The 21345-nt window shown below is 39.5% G+C and overlaps 1 protein-coding gene across 1 annotated transcript in view; it reads left to right on the plus strand.

Moving 5' to 3' along the window:
- gek (serine/threonine-protein kinase gek) overlaps positions 1–13022 on the plus strand; it is a 61594-nt gene extending 48572 nt beyond the window's left edge. The window contains exons 37-48 of the mRNA XM_069507273.1: positions 2112–2278; positions 3224–3419; positions 4735–4920; positions 5201–5293; positions 6343–6462; positions 6936–7035; positions 7633–7777; positions 8597–8669; positions 9676–9751; positions 10275–10374; positions 11060–11139; positions 11840–13022. Coding sequence (XP_069363374.1) covers positions 2112–2278; positions 3224–3419; positions 4735–4920; positions 5201–5293; positions 6343–6462; positions 6936–7035; positions 7633–7777; positions 8597–8669; positions 9676–9751; positions 10275–10374; positions 11060–11137 — 1334 coding nt within the window. The 3' untranslated portion in view covers positions 11138–11139; positions 11840–13022. The remainder of the gene's footprint in view (positions 1–2111; positions 2279–3223; positions 3420–4734; positions 4921–5200; positions 5294–6342; positions 6463–6935; positions 7036–7632; positions 7778–8596; positions 8670–9675; positions 9752–10274; positions 10375–11059; positions 11140–11839) is intronic.
- Positions 13023–21345: the final 8323 nt, after the last annotated feature.

The raw sequence follows: 21345 nt of genomic DNA on the forward strand, positions 1-21345 counted from the left end.
GTACTGTAGATTGTAGTCTCTGTCTGTCTCTCTCACTCGTGTGAGTAGTGAGAGGGACACGTGTCACGTACACCGCCTGCGATACGTGCCCACCGAACAGTTGCTAGGTGAGTACTGTAGATTGTAGTCTCTGTCTGTCTCTCTCACTCGTGTGAGTAGTGAGAGGGACACGTGTCACGTACACAGCCTGTGATACGTGCCCACCGAACAGTTGCTAGGTGAGTACTGTAGATTGTAGTCTCTGTCTGTCTCTCTCACTCGTGTGAGTAGTGAGAGGGACACGTGTCACGTACACAGCCTGTGATACGTGCCCACCGAACAGTTGCTAGGTGAGTACTGTAGATTGTAGTCTCTGTCTGTCTCTCTCACTCGTGTGAGTAGTGAGAGGGACACGTGTCACGTACACCGCCTGCGATACGTGCCCACCGAGCAGTTGCTAGGTGAGTACTGCAGATTTAGTCTCTGTCTGTCTCTCTCACTCGTGTGAGTAGTGAGAGGGACACGTGTCACGTACACAGCCTGTGATACGTGCCCACCGAACAGTTGCTAGGTGAGTACTGTAGATTGTAGTCTCTGTCTGTCTCTCTCACTCGTGTGAGTAGTGAGAGGGACACGTGTCACGTACACCGCCTGCGATACGTGCCCACCGAGCAGTTGCTAGGTGAGTACTGCAGATTTAGTCTCTGTCTGTCTCTCTCACTCGTGTGAGTAGTGAGAGGGACACGTGTCACGTACACTGCCTGTGATACGTGCCCACCGAGCAGTTGCTAGGTGAGTACAGTACGCGGCCGAAAGTAATGTACATCGGACTTTAGAATTACATTTCGGCTTTGTGGAGCGTTGTCTCTGTCTCTCATATCTATATAACGTTTCTGTCTCAACGACAGGGACAGCGCTCTACAAATCTGCTATCGCCTTCTTAAAGTCGATGTACATTACTTTCAGCCGCGTACTGTACTGTAGAACTTCTATCAAAAAGTCGAGGCTTCAGCTACAGTGACAGGCGTCAAATGTTACCTACATTGTGATGCTAGGCAGGCCATGAAGCGACTAGGTATCTTTGACTTCACGTCACCCCTAGCCTAAAATTCAAAATTGAAATGGTTTATTCAAAATAGGTAATGAATTACACTTTTTGATGGTCGGTTGTTGCATTTGTAAGATGATGTGATAATTTTTATGCGAATTTAAACACACACACCTTTGAGAACATTATGGAGAACTCTCAGGCATGCAGGATTCCTCACGATGTTTTCCTTCACCGTTAAAGCAAGTGATATTTAATTAATTAAAACGCACATAACTCTGAAAATTTGGGGGTCCGGAGGACGTCCCAACCACTAGGCAATCACAGCTTATATTAGAATTAAATTAACCAAATTTGTCAAACCGAGAGTTACCTCACTTTAGTTCACTCTGTCATAGTCTGTTACACTGTGTAGCCTGTTTTAGTTTTATTTTAATTTTTGACATTTTTAACATTATCATTTAAATTTGTATTTTTTTGTGACTAAGTATTTAATGCGACTAATTTTATCAAAACTATGTACACGTAGTTAGGTATATCATAACATATTGCATGCTAATAGGCAGAATTTGGCTGTACCTTTTTGTTTTGTAATATCTGCACTGTTTACCCATATCTATATATATAAAAGGAAAAGGTGACTGACTGACTGACTGACTGATCTATCAACGCACAGCTCAAACTACTGAACTGATCGCGCTGAAATTCGGCATGCAGATAGCTATTATGATGTAGGCATCCGCTAAGAAAGGATTTTTCTCGATTCAACCCCATAAAGGGTTAAAATAGGGGTTTGAAGTTTGTATGAAAGTCTGTCAGTTTTGAAGTTAGAATTGCGAAATTTTGCAATTTACACTAATCTATATATATATATAAAAGGAAAAGGTGACTGACTGACTGACTGACTGACTGACTGATCTATAAACGCACAGCTCAAACTACTGGACTGGTGATGGGTAACCCTAATGGTGTTAAATAGGGGTTTAAAATTTGTGTTGTCCACGCGGACGAAGTCGCGGGCATAAGCTAGTTCGCAATAAAGAAATTTGAATTTGAATTTGAATTTGAATTTCATTGTTTGCAGTGGTGATCGCGGGTAGAGGCAGACACGTCCGCCTGGTGCCGATTCGCGCGCTCGAGTGCCCCGAAGCAGAGAGCGTCAAGCTGGGCGAAGCGAAAGGCGCCGTCGACGTGGCGGTCGGGGAGTTGCATTCTTCCGCGTACGGCTTTGCTGTAGTGTGCAAAAGACAGGTCAGTCATCATCATCATCATCATCGATAGACGTCCACAGCTGGACATGTAGGGACTTCCACACGCCACGGTCTTGCGCCGTCTGAATCCAGCGGCTCCCTGCGAGTCGTCTGATGTCGTCCGTCCACCTAGTGGGGATCTTCCGGTGTGAGGTCGCCATTCCAGCACCTTGGGACCCCAACGTCTATCGGTTGTACGAACTATGTGCCCTGCTCGTTGCCACTTCAGCTTCGCAACGCGTTGAGTTATGTCGGTTACTCTAGTTCTCCTACCGATCTCCTCATATCTGATTTGATCACGTGGAGAAACTCCAAGCATCATCTCCATCGCCCGCTGAGTGACTCTGAGCTTTCTAATGAGGCCAGGACAGGTCGGTACTAGATTAAAAATTAAAAATACAAATAATTTATTCAAAATTGGTAATAATTTACTCTTTTTGATGGTCGGTTGTTGGATTTGTAAGATATAGTGGTGATATTTATTATTACGCGAACTTAAAACTAAAGCTACGAGGGTTCCAAACGCGCCCAGGTCTGAGAAGAGCCCGCAACAAACTCAGCATAGAGATAGTTTCAAGTCCATATCCATACTAATATTATAAATGCGAAAGTGTGCCTGTCTGTCTGTTAGCTTTTCACGGCCCAACAGTTTAACCGATTTTGATGAAATTTGGTAAAGAGTAAGCTTACATCCCGGAGAAGGACATAGGCTACTTTTTATCCAATAGTTTCAACGGGAAAGCTGACTGGCTGATCTATCAACGCACAGCTCAAACTACTGGACGAATGGAACTGAAATTTGGCATGCAGATAGCTATTATGACGTAGGCATCCGCTAAGAAAGGATTATTGAAAATTCAATCCCTAAGGTATTAAAATAGGGGTTTAAAAATTTGTGTAGTCCACAAGTAGTAGTAATTTGGCTATCTTACATTTATGTTTGCAGAATTCGTGGGTAGTTATAGTGTACGAGATAACCCGAACCGCGGCGCGTCGGTGTCGTGTCGCAGAGCTGAGAGCGGCGGCGCCGGTGTTGAGTGTGCAGCTTCTCCGAGGCCGCTTACTGTTGGGCTACAGAGGCGGCCTGGTCGCGCACACGCTGCGACCCAACCACGACCCGCATCCTCACCCGCCTGCCGTCTGTGAGTATTGGCCTTACGTGACAAAGAGCGGCGGCGCCGGTGTTGAGTGTGCAGCTTCTCCGAGGCCGCTTACTGTTGGGCTACAGAGGCGGCCTGGTCGCGCACACGCTGCGACCCAACCACGACCCGCATCCTCACCCGCCTGCCGTCTGTGAGTATTGGCCTTACGTGACAAAGAGCGGCGGCGCCGGTGTTGAGTGTGCAGCTTCTCCGAGGCCGCTTACTGTTGGGCTACAGAGGCGGCCTGGTCGCGCACACGCTGCGACCCAACCACGACCCGCATCCTCACCCGCCTGCCGTCTGTGAGTATTGGCCTTACGTGACAAAGAGCGGCGGCGCCGGTGTTGAGTGTGCAGCTTCTCCGAGGCCGCTTACTGTTGGGCTACAGAGGCGGCCTGGTCGCGCACACGCTGCGACCCAACCACGACCCGCATCCTCACCCGCCTGCCGTCTGTGAGTATTGGCCTTACGTGACAAAGAGCGGCGGCGCCGGTGTTGAGTGTGCAGCTTCTCCGAGGCCGCTTACTGTTGGGCTACAGAGGCGGCCTGGTCGCGCACACGCTGCGACCCAACCACGACCCGCATCCTCACCCGCCTGCCGTCTGTGAGTATTGGCCTTACGTGACAAAGAGCGGCGGCGCCGGTGTTGAGTGTGCAGCTTCTCCGAGGCCGCTTACTGTTGGGCTACAGAGGCGGCCTGGTCGCGCACACGCTGCGACCCAACCACGACCCGCATCCTCACCCGCCTGCCGTCTGTGAGTATTGGCCTTACGTGACAAAGAGCGGCGGCGCCGGTGTTGAGTGTGCAGCTTCTCCGAGGCCGCTTACTGTTGGGCTACAGAGGCGGCCTGGTCGCGCACACGCTGCGACCCAACCACGACCCGCATCCTCACCCGCCTGCCGTCTGTGAGTATTGGGCCTTACGTGACAAAGAGCGGCGGCGCGGCGCCGGTGATAAGTTGCTATAGCGCCATCTATTATAGAGTTTTAGAGAGTTAAAAAATCGGTTACTCTTGCCACCAGGAAAGATCGCAGTCAAGCGCTAACTTGTATCGGAATAAAACAACTCAAAAAGGGACAAAGCGCGAGCGAAGCGAGCTCGAATTTTATTTTTTAAAAGAATATTAGCCAAGTTAATTGCTGACTAATATTCCCCTTTCCCCTCCAATTAAGCGTAAAGCTGGGTGCTAAGAGTAGGTACGACAGTGCAACGGGTGGAATTTGAACCGGTGACCTTTCGGTTTTCAGTCCGCTCCTTTAACCGTTGAGCTATCGATGCTCATGTTTTGTTATTATTGTTCATGTTTTGTTGCAGCGCTGGTGCATCCAGAGAACCAAGTGGGCGTGTTCCTGGCACACTCCGGAGCTAGGCCCCTCTGTGCCAGGCCTGCGGGCCAGGACTGGCTTCTGGTGTTCAGTGCTCTGGCATTGTACGTGGACCGTGCGGGATTGAGAGCGCGAGATACTGAGCTGATGTATACCGCACATCCTGTCTACCATGGTAAGTGTCCACACAAAAGTGCTTTTTTCGTGTTGTGCCACACATGAAACAATTTATTCCAGCGCTTCTTCTGCTTGCAACATTTTCGTGTTGTGCCACACACGACACAGTTTATTCCGGCGCTTCTTCTGCTTGCAACGTTTTCGCTTAGATGCTCAAGTGGGTGAAGCGCTGCGATAACCAACTCTTAGGTATAACATGTGATGTGTTTCTTTCTTTATTTATTTCTTTCTTTCTTTCTTTCTATAGATCTCAATGTAAACGTTGTTTTCCTTTGCAGCCATCAACGACAGCCACTTGCTGATATTCACGACATCACACATCGACATCTACGATATCGAGTCGGGAGAGTGGGTGCAGACTATTAATTTACGTAAGATGATTTCTATTTTTCAGGGTTCCGTACCTCAAAAGAAAAAAGGAACCATTATAGGGTCGGGTCGTGTCTGTTAGACCCGTCAAGGTAATCAAAACCTTTAGAATACTTCCTGTTGACCTAGAATCATGAAATTTGGCATATAGCCCAAGTAGAGGGAAAAAAATCACAAAAAATTACCATTACCATTGAAAAAAAATCACCATAGAATAACTAAACATCTATAATAATATTAACCGTAAACTAATTATCTTTGTTTGTTTTTCTTTTCTTAATTTGAATTTGGGTTGTTTTTTATCTTAATTTGGGTTGAATTTTCAAAAAATCCCTTAGCGAATGCCTACGTCATAATCTGCATGCAAAATTTCAGCCCAATCCGTTTAGTAGTTTCAGCTGTGCATTGATAGATCAGTCAGTCACCTTTTCCTTTTATATATTTAGATTAAAATTATGAATTGGTTTTGTCGGGTCGACAGTCTGTTCGATTGTAACACAGTATTATTTTATGGTAACAGTTAGCACATAGGATTTTAAATATAAATATTTATAAAAAGCGTGCAAAAAATTTGCGCTCGGACGGCCCAGACTACCGCTCCCGTGCCCTGACAGGCTATCAGTCGCCCGCAACGCGTCTTAGAGAGCACACGTGTCCAACTTCAATCCCATATCGCCTTAATTAAATTGATTTAATAATAATAATTATCTTTTATTTGGGACCAAAGCGCACAGTTTACAATAATACGAAACACAACAACACCAAACAAATGTACAGAAAAAAAACCAAAAAAAACCACAACAAAGAACAAAACATGAAGATAAAAAGATCACAAATACTAACTAATAAGTACGGCTTTCCATGCATCTCGACCGAGAAAACCACCGCCATGACTTGGCTCCGATAGATGGTGTACGACTGTACGTGTATAGAGGTGGCGATCTTCCTAGCCGAATTGCATGGAATTACAGTAAAATTAATCAGTAAAGTAATTATCAGTAATTAATCAGTATAATTAGTAATTGATTTGAAAAATAAAATGTGTTTGCAGCAAACGCGCGTCCGCTGGACGAAGCGGGTTGGATCGTATTAGTGGGAGGGGCGGGCACGGCCTTTCCCTTCACTGCTGATACTGCACCTTACCTCGTTTACTTGCGACCTCTACTGTCACGTAAGTATTGCGTTTTTGTTAGTTTTTTTTTATGTATTATTTTATTACAGCTTTCTCAACCACTTTACATTTCCCATTCCTTTCTAGAAACCCTCCATACCCGAATAGTACTAGCCTCCTCCATCCATCCATCCGTCCGTCCGTCCGTCCGTCCGTCCGTCCGTCCGTCCCGTGTATCTCGTGGACCGTAATAGGTACATAGTTGAAATTTTCACAGAACTCGTACTCCGTCTCGCACTTGACTGATTTATTTCATGTTTTTAGCCAAATCCGGTTCGAAGGACCATGTTGTCCTCATCCTCCGTCTCGCACTTGACTTATTTATTTCATGTTTTGCCAAATCCGGTTCGAAGTACCATCTTGTCCTCGTCCTCCGGCACGCACTTGATTGATTTATTTCATGTTTTTAGCCAAATCCGGTTTGAAGGACCATATCATTATTGCCATAGATGTAACATCGTGTTATTTTTCAGAGGGCCCGTTGAACCTGGATCACACGTCGTACGGCACAAACAAGCGGCGGTTCTCCGTGCGCGAACAGTCCCACCAGGCGATAGAGGCTCACAACCGATTGTAAGTTCGTACACAAACATTAACAGCCGTACTCAGAGTCGCTTAATCGTTACTTAAGTTTAGTTAAAACGAGACAGAGCTATATCTGTCACGTAAATCTGTCTCGTTTAACTCAATCTTCAGTAACGATTAGCGACTCTGAGTGCGGCTGAAAGCTGTGATAACCTAGTAGATGTGGAAACAGAGACGGCTTTCCAAATGTCTCTTTCAGTTAAAATTAGATAAACGATTTTCAACATTGATCAGTACCCTTATTATAAATGCGAAAGTGTGTATGTTTGTTGGTTTATTGGTTTGTCTTTCAATCACGTCGCAACTGTGCAACGAATTGAGGTGATTTTTTGCATGGGTATAGATAAAGACCTGGAGAGTGACATAGGCTACTTTTTATCTCGGGAAATCAAGGAGTTCCCACGGGATTTTTAAAAACCTAAGTCCACGTGTACGAAGTCGCGGGCATCAGCTAGTTTTCAATATATTCGGTAAAATTGAGGAGATTTTATTTACTGGCAGCCTTTGTCCTACAAGTACGCCCCACTGTCAATGTCATTGAAGTGCCAAAAGAGCCTTGTCGCACTGTACGTTGTTTGTATACAGATCGGAACGTCGCTCGAAGTTGATCTCAGCGCCAACGAACTTCGCGCACGTCTCGCACATGGGCCCCGGGGACGGCATACGATCACAGCGTCTGTTGGACCTGCCCACCACTGTGGAGACTGCGGACCATGAGCACCATCACCAGGTAAGACCCTCATCAGATAGGAGCCACAGGCCCCATAGGTACGGGGCCTCAGTTCCCTATCCGTAGTAACCTCTCAGATATTCTTATGGTCGGGAACGTTTTAGGCACCGATTCCGTTGTCTTTATCTAAACTAAATTTAGAGTATCTGCATCCTTTTCTTTTCAACAATGCTAAAAAGGGACAGAACATGAACTTTACATTTAAAGACTCTAGATTTTAGTGCACGCTACAAATTTAAACAGTAGATTGCGACTTTGCGCTAAAATCACGGGTTTTACCATTTAAAAATTAAATTTAAAACTGTCAAACTGCGTCTGTCCTTTTCATATTACATTAGTAAGAAGAAGATGCGAATACTAAATAAGTTTAGATTGTGCTCAGAATCAGTACCATTGAGAGAGTGTCTAAAATCTATACTCAGACAGTCACGTCGCTCGAAGTTTATCTCTGCGCCAACAGTACATGGGCCCGAGAAGGGGGAAAAAAATAAATATATAATGCACACACACACACACACACACACTGTAATAGTGTAAATATGTTTAATTTTATATCTACCTTACATGCCGATTTCATTTCCTTTTTATTATAAAATAAAACACAGGTATATACCTAGCTTAGGGACAGTCGGTATTTCTGTATACTTAACAAAATTGGTATGTTATTATAAGCATGTATTTTGTACTTTTAAATATGCAGATGTACTTGTAACCTATGTATGTTTTTGATCAATAAATAATTTATTTATTTATTTAAAAAATATTATTACGTTATATATAAGGATTAGCCACATAATGAACGTTGCATTTGTTGGTCAGATGTTCGGCAGTCGAGATAGCAGCAAACGGACGTCACCTCTAACAATATCACACCCCACCGGATCCTATAACGGTACGTGTTTCATTTATTTTTAACTAGCTTTTTAAAAATCCCGTGGGAACTCTTTGATTTTCCGGGATATAAAGTATCCTATGTCACTCTCCAGGTCTTAAACCATACTCATGCAAAAAAACACGTCAATGCGTTGCGACGTGATTGAAGGGCAAACCAACAAACAAACACACTTTCGCATTTATCATAGGGGTAGTGGTTTTTATTTAACAGGAAAACTTGCAGCTAATTGTAAAATGTAAATAGATAAGAACAGAAGAAAATTGAAGCTAATGACAGGTTTTCACAGATGGAATTTACATAAGAAAAACAACAAACTCGACTGGGGAAGAGAGAATAGAGGGAAAAGAAAATTAAAAAAAAAAAACAATAACAAAAAGGCAAAAAACAAACACGAAAACGGAAAAACGGAATCTGGTCAACGAATTATTTAAGTAAAGCATAAGCGTTAAAGAATTCATTGGTCATTTTATTCTAATTTTACTTGTATGTATGCTTATGGGATCTGAGAATTCACTTCATCCCTATATCTTCTACTAAACAAAAGAATCTGGCTAATTTTGTTCTGGTAGAGTATACAGTGCGACAAGGCTATCTTGGCGCGTGGCGAAAATCTGAACTAAAGTTACCGTCAAGTGTCCCCTTTGTTCTTGTTTGAATATTCCAAGCCTTTGTTCTCCAACAGCGCCCCCCTGTCAATGTCATTCAAGTGCCAAGAGAGCCTCGCTGAGAGTTGCACTGTAGTGAGTAATATGTCAAAGAGAGAGAGAGAGCGAGAGCTAGCGCGCACCACGGGGCGGTGAGTTGTGGTGCGTTTCAAAATCTGTAAATTTGAATTTAAATGTATCGAAATCCGGTGCGGAATTAATTCCGCAGTGCGCGCGCTTCCAAATAGTTCTATAGTTCACAGATTTTGCAGAAAAAGAAATTGCGTATGGAAATTTACCGTGGTGCGCTCCAGCTCAGAGAGTTTGGGGTAAAAGTTGATAAAAAAATATGTTATCAGGTTCATGGCGCGGGCGCTCCCGCGACGCGCCGACGGAGGCGCCCCCCTCCCCGCCGACACATCGAGCGATGGACAGGTAAGGATACCTACTCCATTCCAGGGGTGTTACGGATATTCGCATCCGCAAATCCGGAACATTCCCATTAATTCAGACATCTGCATCCGCATCAGCGGTAAATTAATATGGAGCTTTTACGGATGCGGATTCATATTTGCAAAAAGTAATGACCTGCAAAGAAAGTGGGTGGGGCCAGAGTGGCGCGTGTTTGACAGTTGATATCTTCGTTCCGCTAACTGACCAATCAAAAAGTGCACAATGGTACCCAACACGGGTGTTACGGATATCTGCATCCGCATCCGCAAAAGCGGAATATTCATTTGTCCCACAAAATAGGGTGCATTGTCGGTCATGATTTGATCGTCGGGGTCGTTAGAGACGTGCTTAGGGCGTCTTTTATCAAGAGGGTCGTCGCGATCGGGGGTGCCAGATGCGGCCTCAACTACTAGAGGGTTGGGGTGTCTGACGGATTTCTCAAAATAATTTTTGGAAGCTGTTTGAAGACACCGACTAATCGGAAAATGGCCTTATATATATACAGGTCGGTCGGCGGCGGTTCTCTCGGCAGCGGATCTGCACTGGAGCGATGCCTCACTCCGCTGAGTCTGGGCAGCATGAGCTCTCTACACGACGTGCTCAAGGTAAGCAACACACGAAAGGAGACGGTCCACTTTAGGTGTACACTTGTACCCTGTACCGTGAAAAGCGAAAATTACAGAGAGTTCACTAAAAATAAAACAAATTTCATTAATTTTATTTATATCTAACTAACTATTATCATATATGTAAATTGAGCCTACTCGAAGGGACCACAGCATGCATAAAAAAGAAACAGAAACTACAAAATAGACGTATTAAAACTATGGGAATACATGAAAAAAAAACCCGCAACAATATTACAATAAATGAAAAAATTATCTTAACAATACTTAGTGATGGAATAATAAATGAGTGGATGGAATAAAAACGAAGCGTAGAATAACAAGAACGAGGTAATATGTATATAAAATTACAAGTTAGTGAAACAACTTCTGACATGTTTTTTAAAAGAGGCCAAAGAACTATTAAATATTTCGCACTTGTTTCTGTTGTATCATAATAAATAACTTGCTAAAATAAAAATTGAATTCCAATATTTTCGGTACTGCTTATAACACTTACAAGATGGCGTCCTCCGTGCTCAAATGACGTAGGTAGCTTTCTACTGATGAAAAAAAATTCAAATTCGGTTCAGTAGTTTCAGAGATTACCCCCTACAAACAAACTTACAAACTTTACCTCTTTATAATATTAGTATAGAAGTATAGATAGTGTTGTTATTGACAGGTGGGCACGGAGCTAGGCGAAGGCCTGCAGTCGGAGGACAGTAGCGGGGCTTCCCCGCCGCACCCCAACGACCCCTGATGGTAAGAGGCTAAAACACCGCACGCGTAACGCACAGCTGCATAGTCTGAAAACCGCGTGGTGACTACGTAAAACGTTGCAGTAGCGACAGCAACGCGACAGCAGTAGCAATGCGATCGTTCATTTGCTGTCTCTCTTCTTCTTGTTTTGCTTTGTGGCTATTCTGTCTCTCTCTAGCTGGACGTTTGATAGCAATGGTTGCGAGATTTACGCTCGTCGCAAGCCTGTCGCGAGATACGTAATCAGCCCGCCGGTCTTTTTTAAAAACAACTCATACATTTTTGAATACAATAGGGGAATATGCATGTATTTTTTTATAATTTTAATTCACTTTTTACATTGTTATAACATAGTAAAAAATATTATTAATATTGTTTCAAATACACAATTTTGTTTTAAAATAATATTTAAAATATAGCTAAAATTTGATCTGTTCTAACGCCGCCATTTTACGCGGGCTTTGAATGACGTCACGATTCACGTTAGACACCTGTCACGTGACAGTATTGCCATAGATTAAAAATTTGAAAACGTGAATCGTGACGTCACGTTCCGTTTCGACCAATGGTGATGCGTTTCGCAAATGTAAATTTCACTCGCTTATTTTGCACTTTTTAATAAATAAATTATGCAATTAAAAATGAACTAAAAAAAATAATGGTTGCGATTTAATGCACACGTATTGTTTCGGGAATTTTCCAGAAGTCAACTGGACACGTATTGGAAAATCGACATGTCCAGGTTCTACGCTTGCTTCTGTTAGTGCGGCGCACAGTGGCGTGACGTCACGCCACGCCACCACATGCCACGCCACGCCACGCCACGCCGTGTGGCGCGCCATACGGACGATAGCTTGATTACCATACAGTGATATGTTATTATATATTAACGTACTATATAGTAGGACTATGTTATATTGTAACGTGTTATGTGACGCATTATTGTTAGATGTTTTAGCTGAATGATAGTTCTATTATTTTTTTCATTTCATTTCATTTTTCAAACTGTCCATTGCCACTTCATCTTCGCAACCCGTTGAGCTATGTCGGTTACTCTAATCTCCTTATATCTGATTTGATAACGTAGAGAAACTCCAAACTCTTTCCATCGTCCGCTGAGTGACTCTGAGCTTTCTTTTAAATGATAGGCTTTATTTATTAGAAATAGCTGATGAGATTTAGATTTTCAAAAATCCCGTGGGAACTCTTTGATTTTCCGGGATAAAAGTAATCTATGTCTCTCCAGGCCAACTATACCCATTGCAAAAATCACGTCGATGCGTTACTCCATTGTGGCATGATTGAAGGACAAACTAACAAACACACCCACTTTCACACTTATAATATGGGTAGTGATTCTAATATCACTAAGACTAAATTCCGGCTTTGATTAAAAAAAAAATTAAATGTAATGAAATAAAATTCCAATAATAGTCAATTCATTGTAAATCTTGTAACTTATATGTTAAATTTTAATAAATAAAAAGTGAGGCTATAATTTATTCTAATTATTATAAAATAAATTTAATAATGGGGCCAATTCTCTTGTAGACAATCTCTAAACTAAATTAACAGGTATATCCTTTTCCGCAAGCAACATTATGAAAGGGATAGCAATAGATTTAGATGTGTCATTTTAGTTTAGTTTAGAGATTGTGTACAAGAGAATTGGCCACACTATTTATCTCAGATAGAACGTCTAACAAAGTGTAGTTAACGTGTTTTACACTTGTGAAATAATAGTGACGTTTAAAAATAATTCTTAACTCAATATAGTTAAGGCGTTTTTTCCAAAACCATTTCTAACGCCAATCGACAAATAATATAGCATTAAGCATTCTTCCATTATTACAATTATACAATGATCTTTTTTTTATTTAATTAAATACGCGTATATAATTACTAAATTATTCTTTTGAATATTATTTTATACTCGGTATTTTTAATGCCTGTGTTTAATGTATTTTTTTAAATTATTGTAATCATCCTGATAAAATATATAAATGAAATAAATAATATTATTTGTATGTAATATTTGGTTCCTAATATAATATTAATTAAAATAATATATATTATTATAAATAAATAATACCTAATACAAAGTTTGCAATAGGTATAATGTTATACTAAAATAGATTCGCTTGGTATATAATACGGGATACCTTCCATACGCGATAATAATACGTATATTATTATTATTAATAAATATTTAATATTTAAATTGATATTAGTAGTTAGATTGTACTAATATTGATAATATTCAAATATTTAACCCGAAGTGGCTTTTAGGTCAATTAGTAATGTTCAAATAATTTACTATAATATTGCCTATTCGGTGTAACACATCTCTAAGGATTATTATTGATAGCATCATCATCATCATCGTGATCAATCACCGGCCAACTACTAAGAACGGATCTGCTCCTAGAATGAGAAGGGCTTAGGTCATAGTCTGTCACAATGGCCTCGTGCGGATTGGTAGGCATCTTCTAGGCAAGCGCGCTCCAACCTAGACCTCATCATTGCTTTTCTAAGCATGGTTGGCGAATTCCTTTTGATGCTTGCGCGAAAAATCGACAACTCACTGATGGCTGCGATCACTGTGACGATTGTGGACGATGATCGGCGACTACAAGCGAGTAAGCCCTCCACTCCACACGATCGTGCTCGTCTGTAGTAAATATATACAAGGAATAGGTGACTGACTGACTGACTGACTGATCTATCAACGCACAGCTCAAACTACTGGGCCGATCAGGCTGAAATTTGGCATGCAGATAGCTATTATGACGTAGGCATCCGCTAAGAATGGATTTTTGAAAATTCAACCCCTAAGTGGGTGAAATAGGTGTTTGAAATTTGTGTAGTCCACGCGGACGAAGTCGCGAGCATAAGCTAGTCGTATATAATTAATCGCCGATTGTGAAGAGGGGCCATTAGACATGTAGTTTGTACCACCGAATAGGCACCAAAAAGTTTAGTTTTGCTTTACAGCTGTGTATAAAATATACGAAGTGCGCTTTTAGGTTCTTTGTACCGTCAATTACCGCCGATTAATCATTATTATTATAACACAGTATATTAAAAAAACCTTTATAGTCCGTACAAAATGACATCTCATGCGCCATTTTACCTCTATGGGTCCACTGTCATGTCAAAAGTATTTTTCACCTTTAAAATGAGGATTAAAATCGTACTTTTGACATGAAATTTTACACATAGTTCAAATGGCTCGTGAAAAGTTGTTTTTTATGCATTATAATATATTATTATCTTTAGTTATATTCTTCAATCAATAATGTATAAGATATGCTGTCTCTTAATATCGAAAATAACTGCTCAATTTGTACAGCTGGTTCATTGAATGAACCAGCTGTACAATTCATTGCTACAATTTCAATCCGGTATTTAACAACTAGTCAAATTGGTAACTTTTTATATCAAATGTCAATACGTGCGCTTAATATGTCAACTTCTATGAAATACTGGTATGTGACGTCACAATCATTTGACGGGTTTTTTTAGTTTAATCGATAATTTAGAATGGTTATCACGTTTAATCGATAATTTAGAATGGTTATCACACTCCCCATTTTTGCTCTATGAGTCAAAAGTACGGTTTGCCCTTAAACATTTAAACCTTTATTCAATTTTTTACAATAGTAAGATACAATAGTAGGTAATATTTTACAGTACAAGTAATATTCATAATTTTTTCGACGTTTTATAAGTTAAAAATTCTTTAATAGTAGAAAGAGTAATCCAATAGCCACTAACTCAGAGTTACTTAGAATAAGAACTAAAATTCGTAACTATACCCATACCAAAAATATCGTCGATCCGTTGCTCTGTTGCAACGTGATTGAAGGACAAACAAACACACTTTGTCATTTATAATATGGGTTAAGTAGTGACTACTGTTTCTGCTGTTAACATAATTAAACTCGACTTACGAAATAACGGACCATAAGCGCACGGAACTGACTTTATCTATTAGATAGCATATCTAGTACTTTAATGATCGAACATATTTTTTCTCATGACAATGGTATTGCAATATTATATTAATATTCTAATTTTAAATATTGGCATAATTATTATTATTTAAATTACTATCCACATGTTTGTAACGTCCTATTTTATAATAGTAATATATTATATAATTATAAATTGTGTATAAAACTAGGTTAAACTTTTTTATTATATTGAAACTTATGATATTATGGCTGTTTAGAAAATTTAATTACAATAAAAAACATGAATTGAAATATGTAGTGGAAATCTAAATAATTCAAGCGCGCATAAACTCGATATGAAATGGTGTGTTTAATTTAAAATTGTTTGCTGTTATTCAAAATTTTCCATAGGTATAAATGATTCAAGAGACAGACAAACAAATCTTTTCTATATGCATCATCCAGGCAGTTGTGCCACCGCCGAAGAGGAAGCGGCTATACTCTGTCCACGGAGAGAAGTTAATATAGGGCACTCTCTGTTGCGTAATCCCATGCAAATGACAGAGACAAAAAACTCAGTCGGCGTGAACCATTTTGAGAATTTCAATTACTTACTAATTACTAGCCAGACTTTGATGTATAAATAATATTAATAAATGACACTGCCAAATGTAGTTTTGTTATGTGTGCTGATTTGAGCAGTTTTTTTCGTTTTTTTTTTTTTTAAATGAAGTGACCAATTTTACGTAATGACCATGAAGTTAGAAGTAATGGAGAGTTCACTTCCAATACTTGAAAGCAAGCGCATATTTATCGCTATCCCACTTCGACTAACCAATTAGAGCGAGAGATCGGACCCGCTCGGCAGTCTCTTATTTATCTACAGTACAGCGGCAGAAAGTAATGTACCTCGACCTTTAGAAGGAGATAGCAGGTTTGTAGAGCGTTGAGACCGACAAAGCGTCATATAGGTATGAGTGACAGACACAACGCTCTACAAAGCCGAAATGTCGTTCTAAAGGCCGATGTACATTACTTTCTGTCGCGTACTGTATGTGAATTCTATATGAAACGTGTTCTTTTATTAAGATTTATTAATACCTATTTATGTAAATTTCTTTTTACAATTTAGCCTAAACTATCGATTTATATTTGTATTTGAAAATTGTGTCGACTAAACGACTATTTAGTATTCCGAGATGTTTTTTTTAAAATGAATATTAGCCATGTTAAATGACTAATATTCCCCTTTCCTCTCCAAACAAGCGTCAGACTTGTGCTAGGAGTAGGTACGACAATAATGCAACGGGCGGGGTTTGAACCGTCGACCTTTCGGTTTTCAGTCCACTCCTTTACCGGTTGAGCTATTGAGGCTCTGATATGATGTCACATATGTGCTTATAGTTCTTGCAATTCACGAAGGCGAGTGGACTTTACTTGTGGTTACGTCGTATACACGGACATTGTGTAAGTGTGCGTCCACATCGGACCAATCAGTCGCGAGCAAGCGCTCGCAAACGCACACATTTAGTGTACCTTACTTATACCGATACAACTTACACACAAACATCAGCCACTCGCCCTCGTGATTTTTTTTTTTATCCAGATACAAGTTAGCCCTTGACTGCAATCTCACCTGGTGGTAAGTGATGATGCAGTCTAAGATGATAGCGGGCTAACTTGGAAGGGCTATACTATACCTTCTTCTTCTTCTTCTTCGCTCTGGGCTGGTTTCCGCACTTAAACGTTTCCGTCTGTTGTGCGTGCATTGCCCCTCCCCGCCGAAGTCTTCACTCCAGCCATCCAAGCTCGCTCCAGAAGCCAAATAGACCGTATACTATACCTGTCTTCGGGTCTAAAACCGTGTCCCCCTTCCTGGGTTCCATCTCAGCTTTAACGCAGACTACCGTGTTTTATCTTAACCCGAATTTTATTCAACTGCGGTCGTCTGAAGACGGTGAAAATTGTACGTATGCTTAAGTAGGTTTTTTCCTTTTCTCCGACAAAAATCGTATTGGGTCAGCCAAAGTTGGTAACACTTGCCTATATAGTCCGTACAAAATTACTCCGCCAATGCGCCATTTTAACTCTATGGGTCAACTGTCATGTCAAAACTACGGTTCACCTTAAAATAAGGACTAAAAATTGTACTATTGACATGAAATTTGACACAAACGTTAAAATGGCGCGTGAGGAGTTAAATTTTACGCGTTATACTCCGGATATATACAGGGTGTAACTAGAACGCTGGCAAAAACGAAGACAAGTGATAGTACTGATGATTACTGATATGATAGCATTAAAAAAATCGCGAAAAAATAAATAAAAAAATCCTATTATTTTGTAAAACTTTACGATATATTGCAAATAAAACATCTGACTGACGCCAGAAGTCAACGAACGCTAAGTTAGTAGGTCACTCGGAGTCAATGCCGCGTCGTAAGTGGGGTATTGACCCGAGTTTTGCTCGCTATATGCGCATTGCGGGTTTGAAAAATACGAAATCCAAAATGAGGCAGATGGTTACTGGTATTGAATACGCTAAGTTTTTGATAGCGTTCTGGTTACACCCTGTAATAATATTTTGCCGGACCGTCATTATTATCGGTCGTGTGTGATAGACATTGCATTAATATTCAAATATAAATATAATTTCCGTAGCATGAATTATTTTAGAATTACTCTTAGCACCATGTTTTACTCCTTAAGTGTAAACTTTTATACTTTTTTCATACAAATCTCATTGCGATTGTGAATTTTTTTATTGTAAGTAGTGCGGGCTTAATATTCGACTTTGTCTAATGTTGTGATAATTAAATCAAAGAATAATTTAGTTAAGTAAAATATGACAAGCTAAAGTACTATGTAGTGTACGTGGATACGGAAGTGTTCAGAATAAACGCGGCCGCCTCGGGAATATACGGCCGTGTTAAGAAGGTCACCACCATATTATGGTCCTTCGAGCCGGAACTAGTTATCATATAGTGACGCCAAGTGCCCTGTGCTTGATGATGAGGGATATCTGGGCGTCCAATGATAACTAGTGAACTTTACACACCATTTATTAGAGAACAAAATTAACCTTTCAACAAACTCGTCTGACAATCACCTATTATTTTCGAGTTATGTAATTGCGCGGTCCATTATTCGTACGTGGTCGCGTAATACGCGAGCCGTCGGCACCGCGCGACCTTCTTAACACGGCCGTATATACCCGAGGCGGCCTCGGTTATCCTGAACAGAGGGATTTTTGATAACAACTTGAACTAACTAAACTTTATTTACTTTGAAGTTTGTTGTGTTGTTGACCCAACACGCTCGGCCGATTTGCCAATTTGCGAACGCGTTCAAACGTTGGCCGGCACTCGCCGAATACGTTGGGCCAACGTGAAATAGGGGCTTTACAAGGATGATTAAATCGAATGATATGACTTAAAATATCGTTGAGATATAAAAACAAAATGGCACCGATTCCGTTGTCTTTCTCTAAACTTAATTTAGAGTATCTGCATTCTGCATCCTTTTCTTTTTAACAATGCTAAAAAAGGGCAGAACATGACTTTCACATTTAAAGACTCTAAATTTTAGTGCATGCTACAAATTTAAACAGTAAGCTCGTGACTGTGCGCTAAAATCACGGGTTTTAACATCTAAAAATTAAATTTAAAACTGTCAAACTGCGCCTGTCCTTTTCATATTACATTAGTAAGAAGAGCATGCGAATACTCTAAAATTAGGTTGTGCTCAGAATCAGTACCAATAGGTACCTAATGTTCCAAAATTAGACTAAGTCGAATTAAATCGCCCATGAGTAAGTAGGTAATATTATAATGATTTTTAACGATCTAGTCTTTTTCGTTTGTTTATTTTAATTTTGTGACCGTAAAATAATAAAATAAAATGTATTCTTATTTTAAGATTTTAATTAATTATCATGTTAATTTAAGTAGTAGTGAAATGAGATTTTAGATTAACAATTGTTTTATATTATTCAATATGTACCCTTTTGATTATTATTATTATTATGCTGCTCATTCGATTGTGCACAAAAATAAATTAAATAACTTTTTTGTTTAAAACAATAGATTATGCCGTCTTTTTCCATAAAGAAAGTACTCTAAAGGTACAGGCTACAGGGTTCGAACAGAACTGACAAAACAAAAGGTGTTAGTTTTAATGATAACAATTACGTGCCGAGAGGTTTCTGTATTTTTTATTTAACCCTGTATAGCGCACTTTGTCTTTCCTCAGACTTTACTAAAGCGAGGTTTAGATTAGCAACAAAACTTGCAGAAGTTGACTTTCCCAAGCTATTTCTACCGTGTAAACAATCACTTCCGTAAGTTTTGTAACATGCTGGACTTGCCGCAAGTCACAAATGTATGTACATGTACAATATTGCTCGTAGTGTAAACAATTCTGCAAGTACTCACGGAATAACTTGCAAGAAGTTCTTGCTAGTCTAAAGAGGTTTAAGCGAGGGCTTTAGAGTTAAAACGAGACAGAGTTTAAGTCTGACATAAGTCTGTCTCGTTAACTCTGAGTAAAGTCTGAGCAAACTCAAAGTAAGCCTAAATCCTGTCAATGTCATCCTTGATTCTGAGCTAAAATTTGTTTAGTTTGTTTTTTGTACAACTGAATGACCATCACAAGGCGCTTCTGTCAAGCTTCGTTTTTTTAGTGTATAAATTATAATTTATACATAATAATTATATAAAAAGTGCGCATCCAAAGATCTGTATAATTATTTATCGTCGAGAGTGTAGTACCTACCTATGTAATAAATAATAATAATTAGTGAATAATAAGGTTCTTGATTTTATTGTTAAAAAAAGCGTGTACCAGAAAGAACTGAATCGTATAAATAATGTGAATAATTTTAATAAATATTGTAATACTGAATATTGATAAATATGAAAACGATATTCGGGAAATTTTAAACAGTGTTATGCAATATAATTAATTATGTATCCTAATCGAATAAATAATAATCCTTTATAATTTAAATAAAATATCTTGGTTTGTTTTATGAATTTTTAAAAATATTTTGAGTTTTATGGTACACAGTTTTAATTTAGAACAATTCATCCATTTTTCAAAAACCAAATCGGTAACCAATTGGCGATAAGTAAAACCTAATAATGAGAGAAATCAAAATTTGTTAAATAGATTTAAGAAATAAGAGACATATTATGTATTTGTTAAAAAGTATATAGTTCCGATTTAGGACATACAATGTTAGTGTAGCCGTTCAGTAGTGTGACTGTCTAAAAAACAAGATGTTGGTAAATGGGGAACTGAGGCCCTGAATACTTTATTCCGATGAGGGACTCAGGGCCTTCGTTTGGCATGAATGACTCTGGCCCCTAACTGTTAGGGGCCTTTTCAGAATAACCACCTTACTAAAATGTCAATTGTGGGCTTTCTGAGGCCTTCATAATAAAGACCGGAGCCGGCGAAAGTGGCCACCTCGCTTTTAATTTGTATGCGAAATATCGTGCGGTTCACTAATTATTATAAAAAAATATCATGTTATAAAGACAGTCCTTTACTGATTGGATGCCGTTAGACGTAGATTTTGCTAAAGTTTGAAATCTATATAGGAATATAAGTCCTTTACATTTTATATACGTCGATTGTATTTGAAAATTGTATACTTAATAATGGAAATACTTTAACCACGCGGAAGATGATACGAAGAGAATAAAATTAACATGGACAGACCAATTTTCACTCTTGGTTTTATCTTCTATTATGACAAATTATTCACAAAGTATTAATCTTGTTCGATAATTGGTTATACGTTATATTGGAAATTGAACCTATTTGCTTGCATTATTAATTCTGGAGGTAATTCTTAATTTTAAAAACACAATTTCAAATTTTATTGTAGTCCTCTTTGTATCTGTCTAGGCTGTGTTTGTTGCCAGGCCCCCTTTAGTCTTTAGGGCCTTCAGCTTCAAGGGGCCCCGGTATCACCTCCATAATAATTCTGCTTTAAATTAAACAATGTTAATACATTCTACTATCATCTTTATTATTATTTACGTCAAAAATAGAAGAGTAAAAAAAGATAAAAACCGCGAATTTAAAGTACATGTCATTAAGGTCCATTTTCGTCCATAACATAATGATACATTTAATTGTAAGGACCTTATACACTTTTGTACAGGTTTCGTAAAGAAATTCTATGCAATTAACACTTTTTACAAGCTCTTAAAGATCTGTCCTTAAGCTCAAGATATATTGGTGC

This window comes from Maniola hyperantus, chromosome 25, assembly GCF_902806685.2.
Source record: "Maniola hyperantus chromosome 25, iAphHyp1.2, whole genome shotgun sequence".
Classification (NCBI taxonomy): domain Eukaryota; kingdom Metazoa; phylum Arthropoda; class Insecta; order Lepidoptera; family Nymphalidae; genus Maniola; species Maniola hyperantus.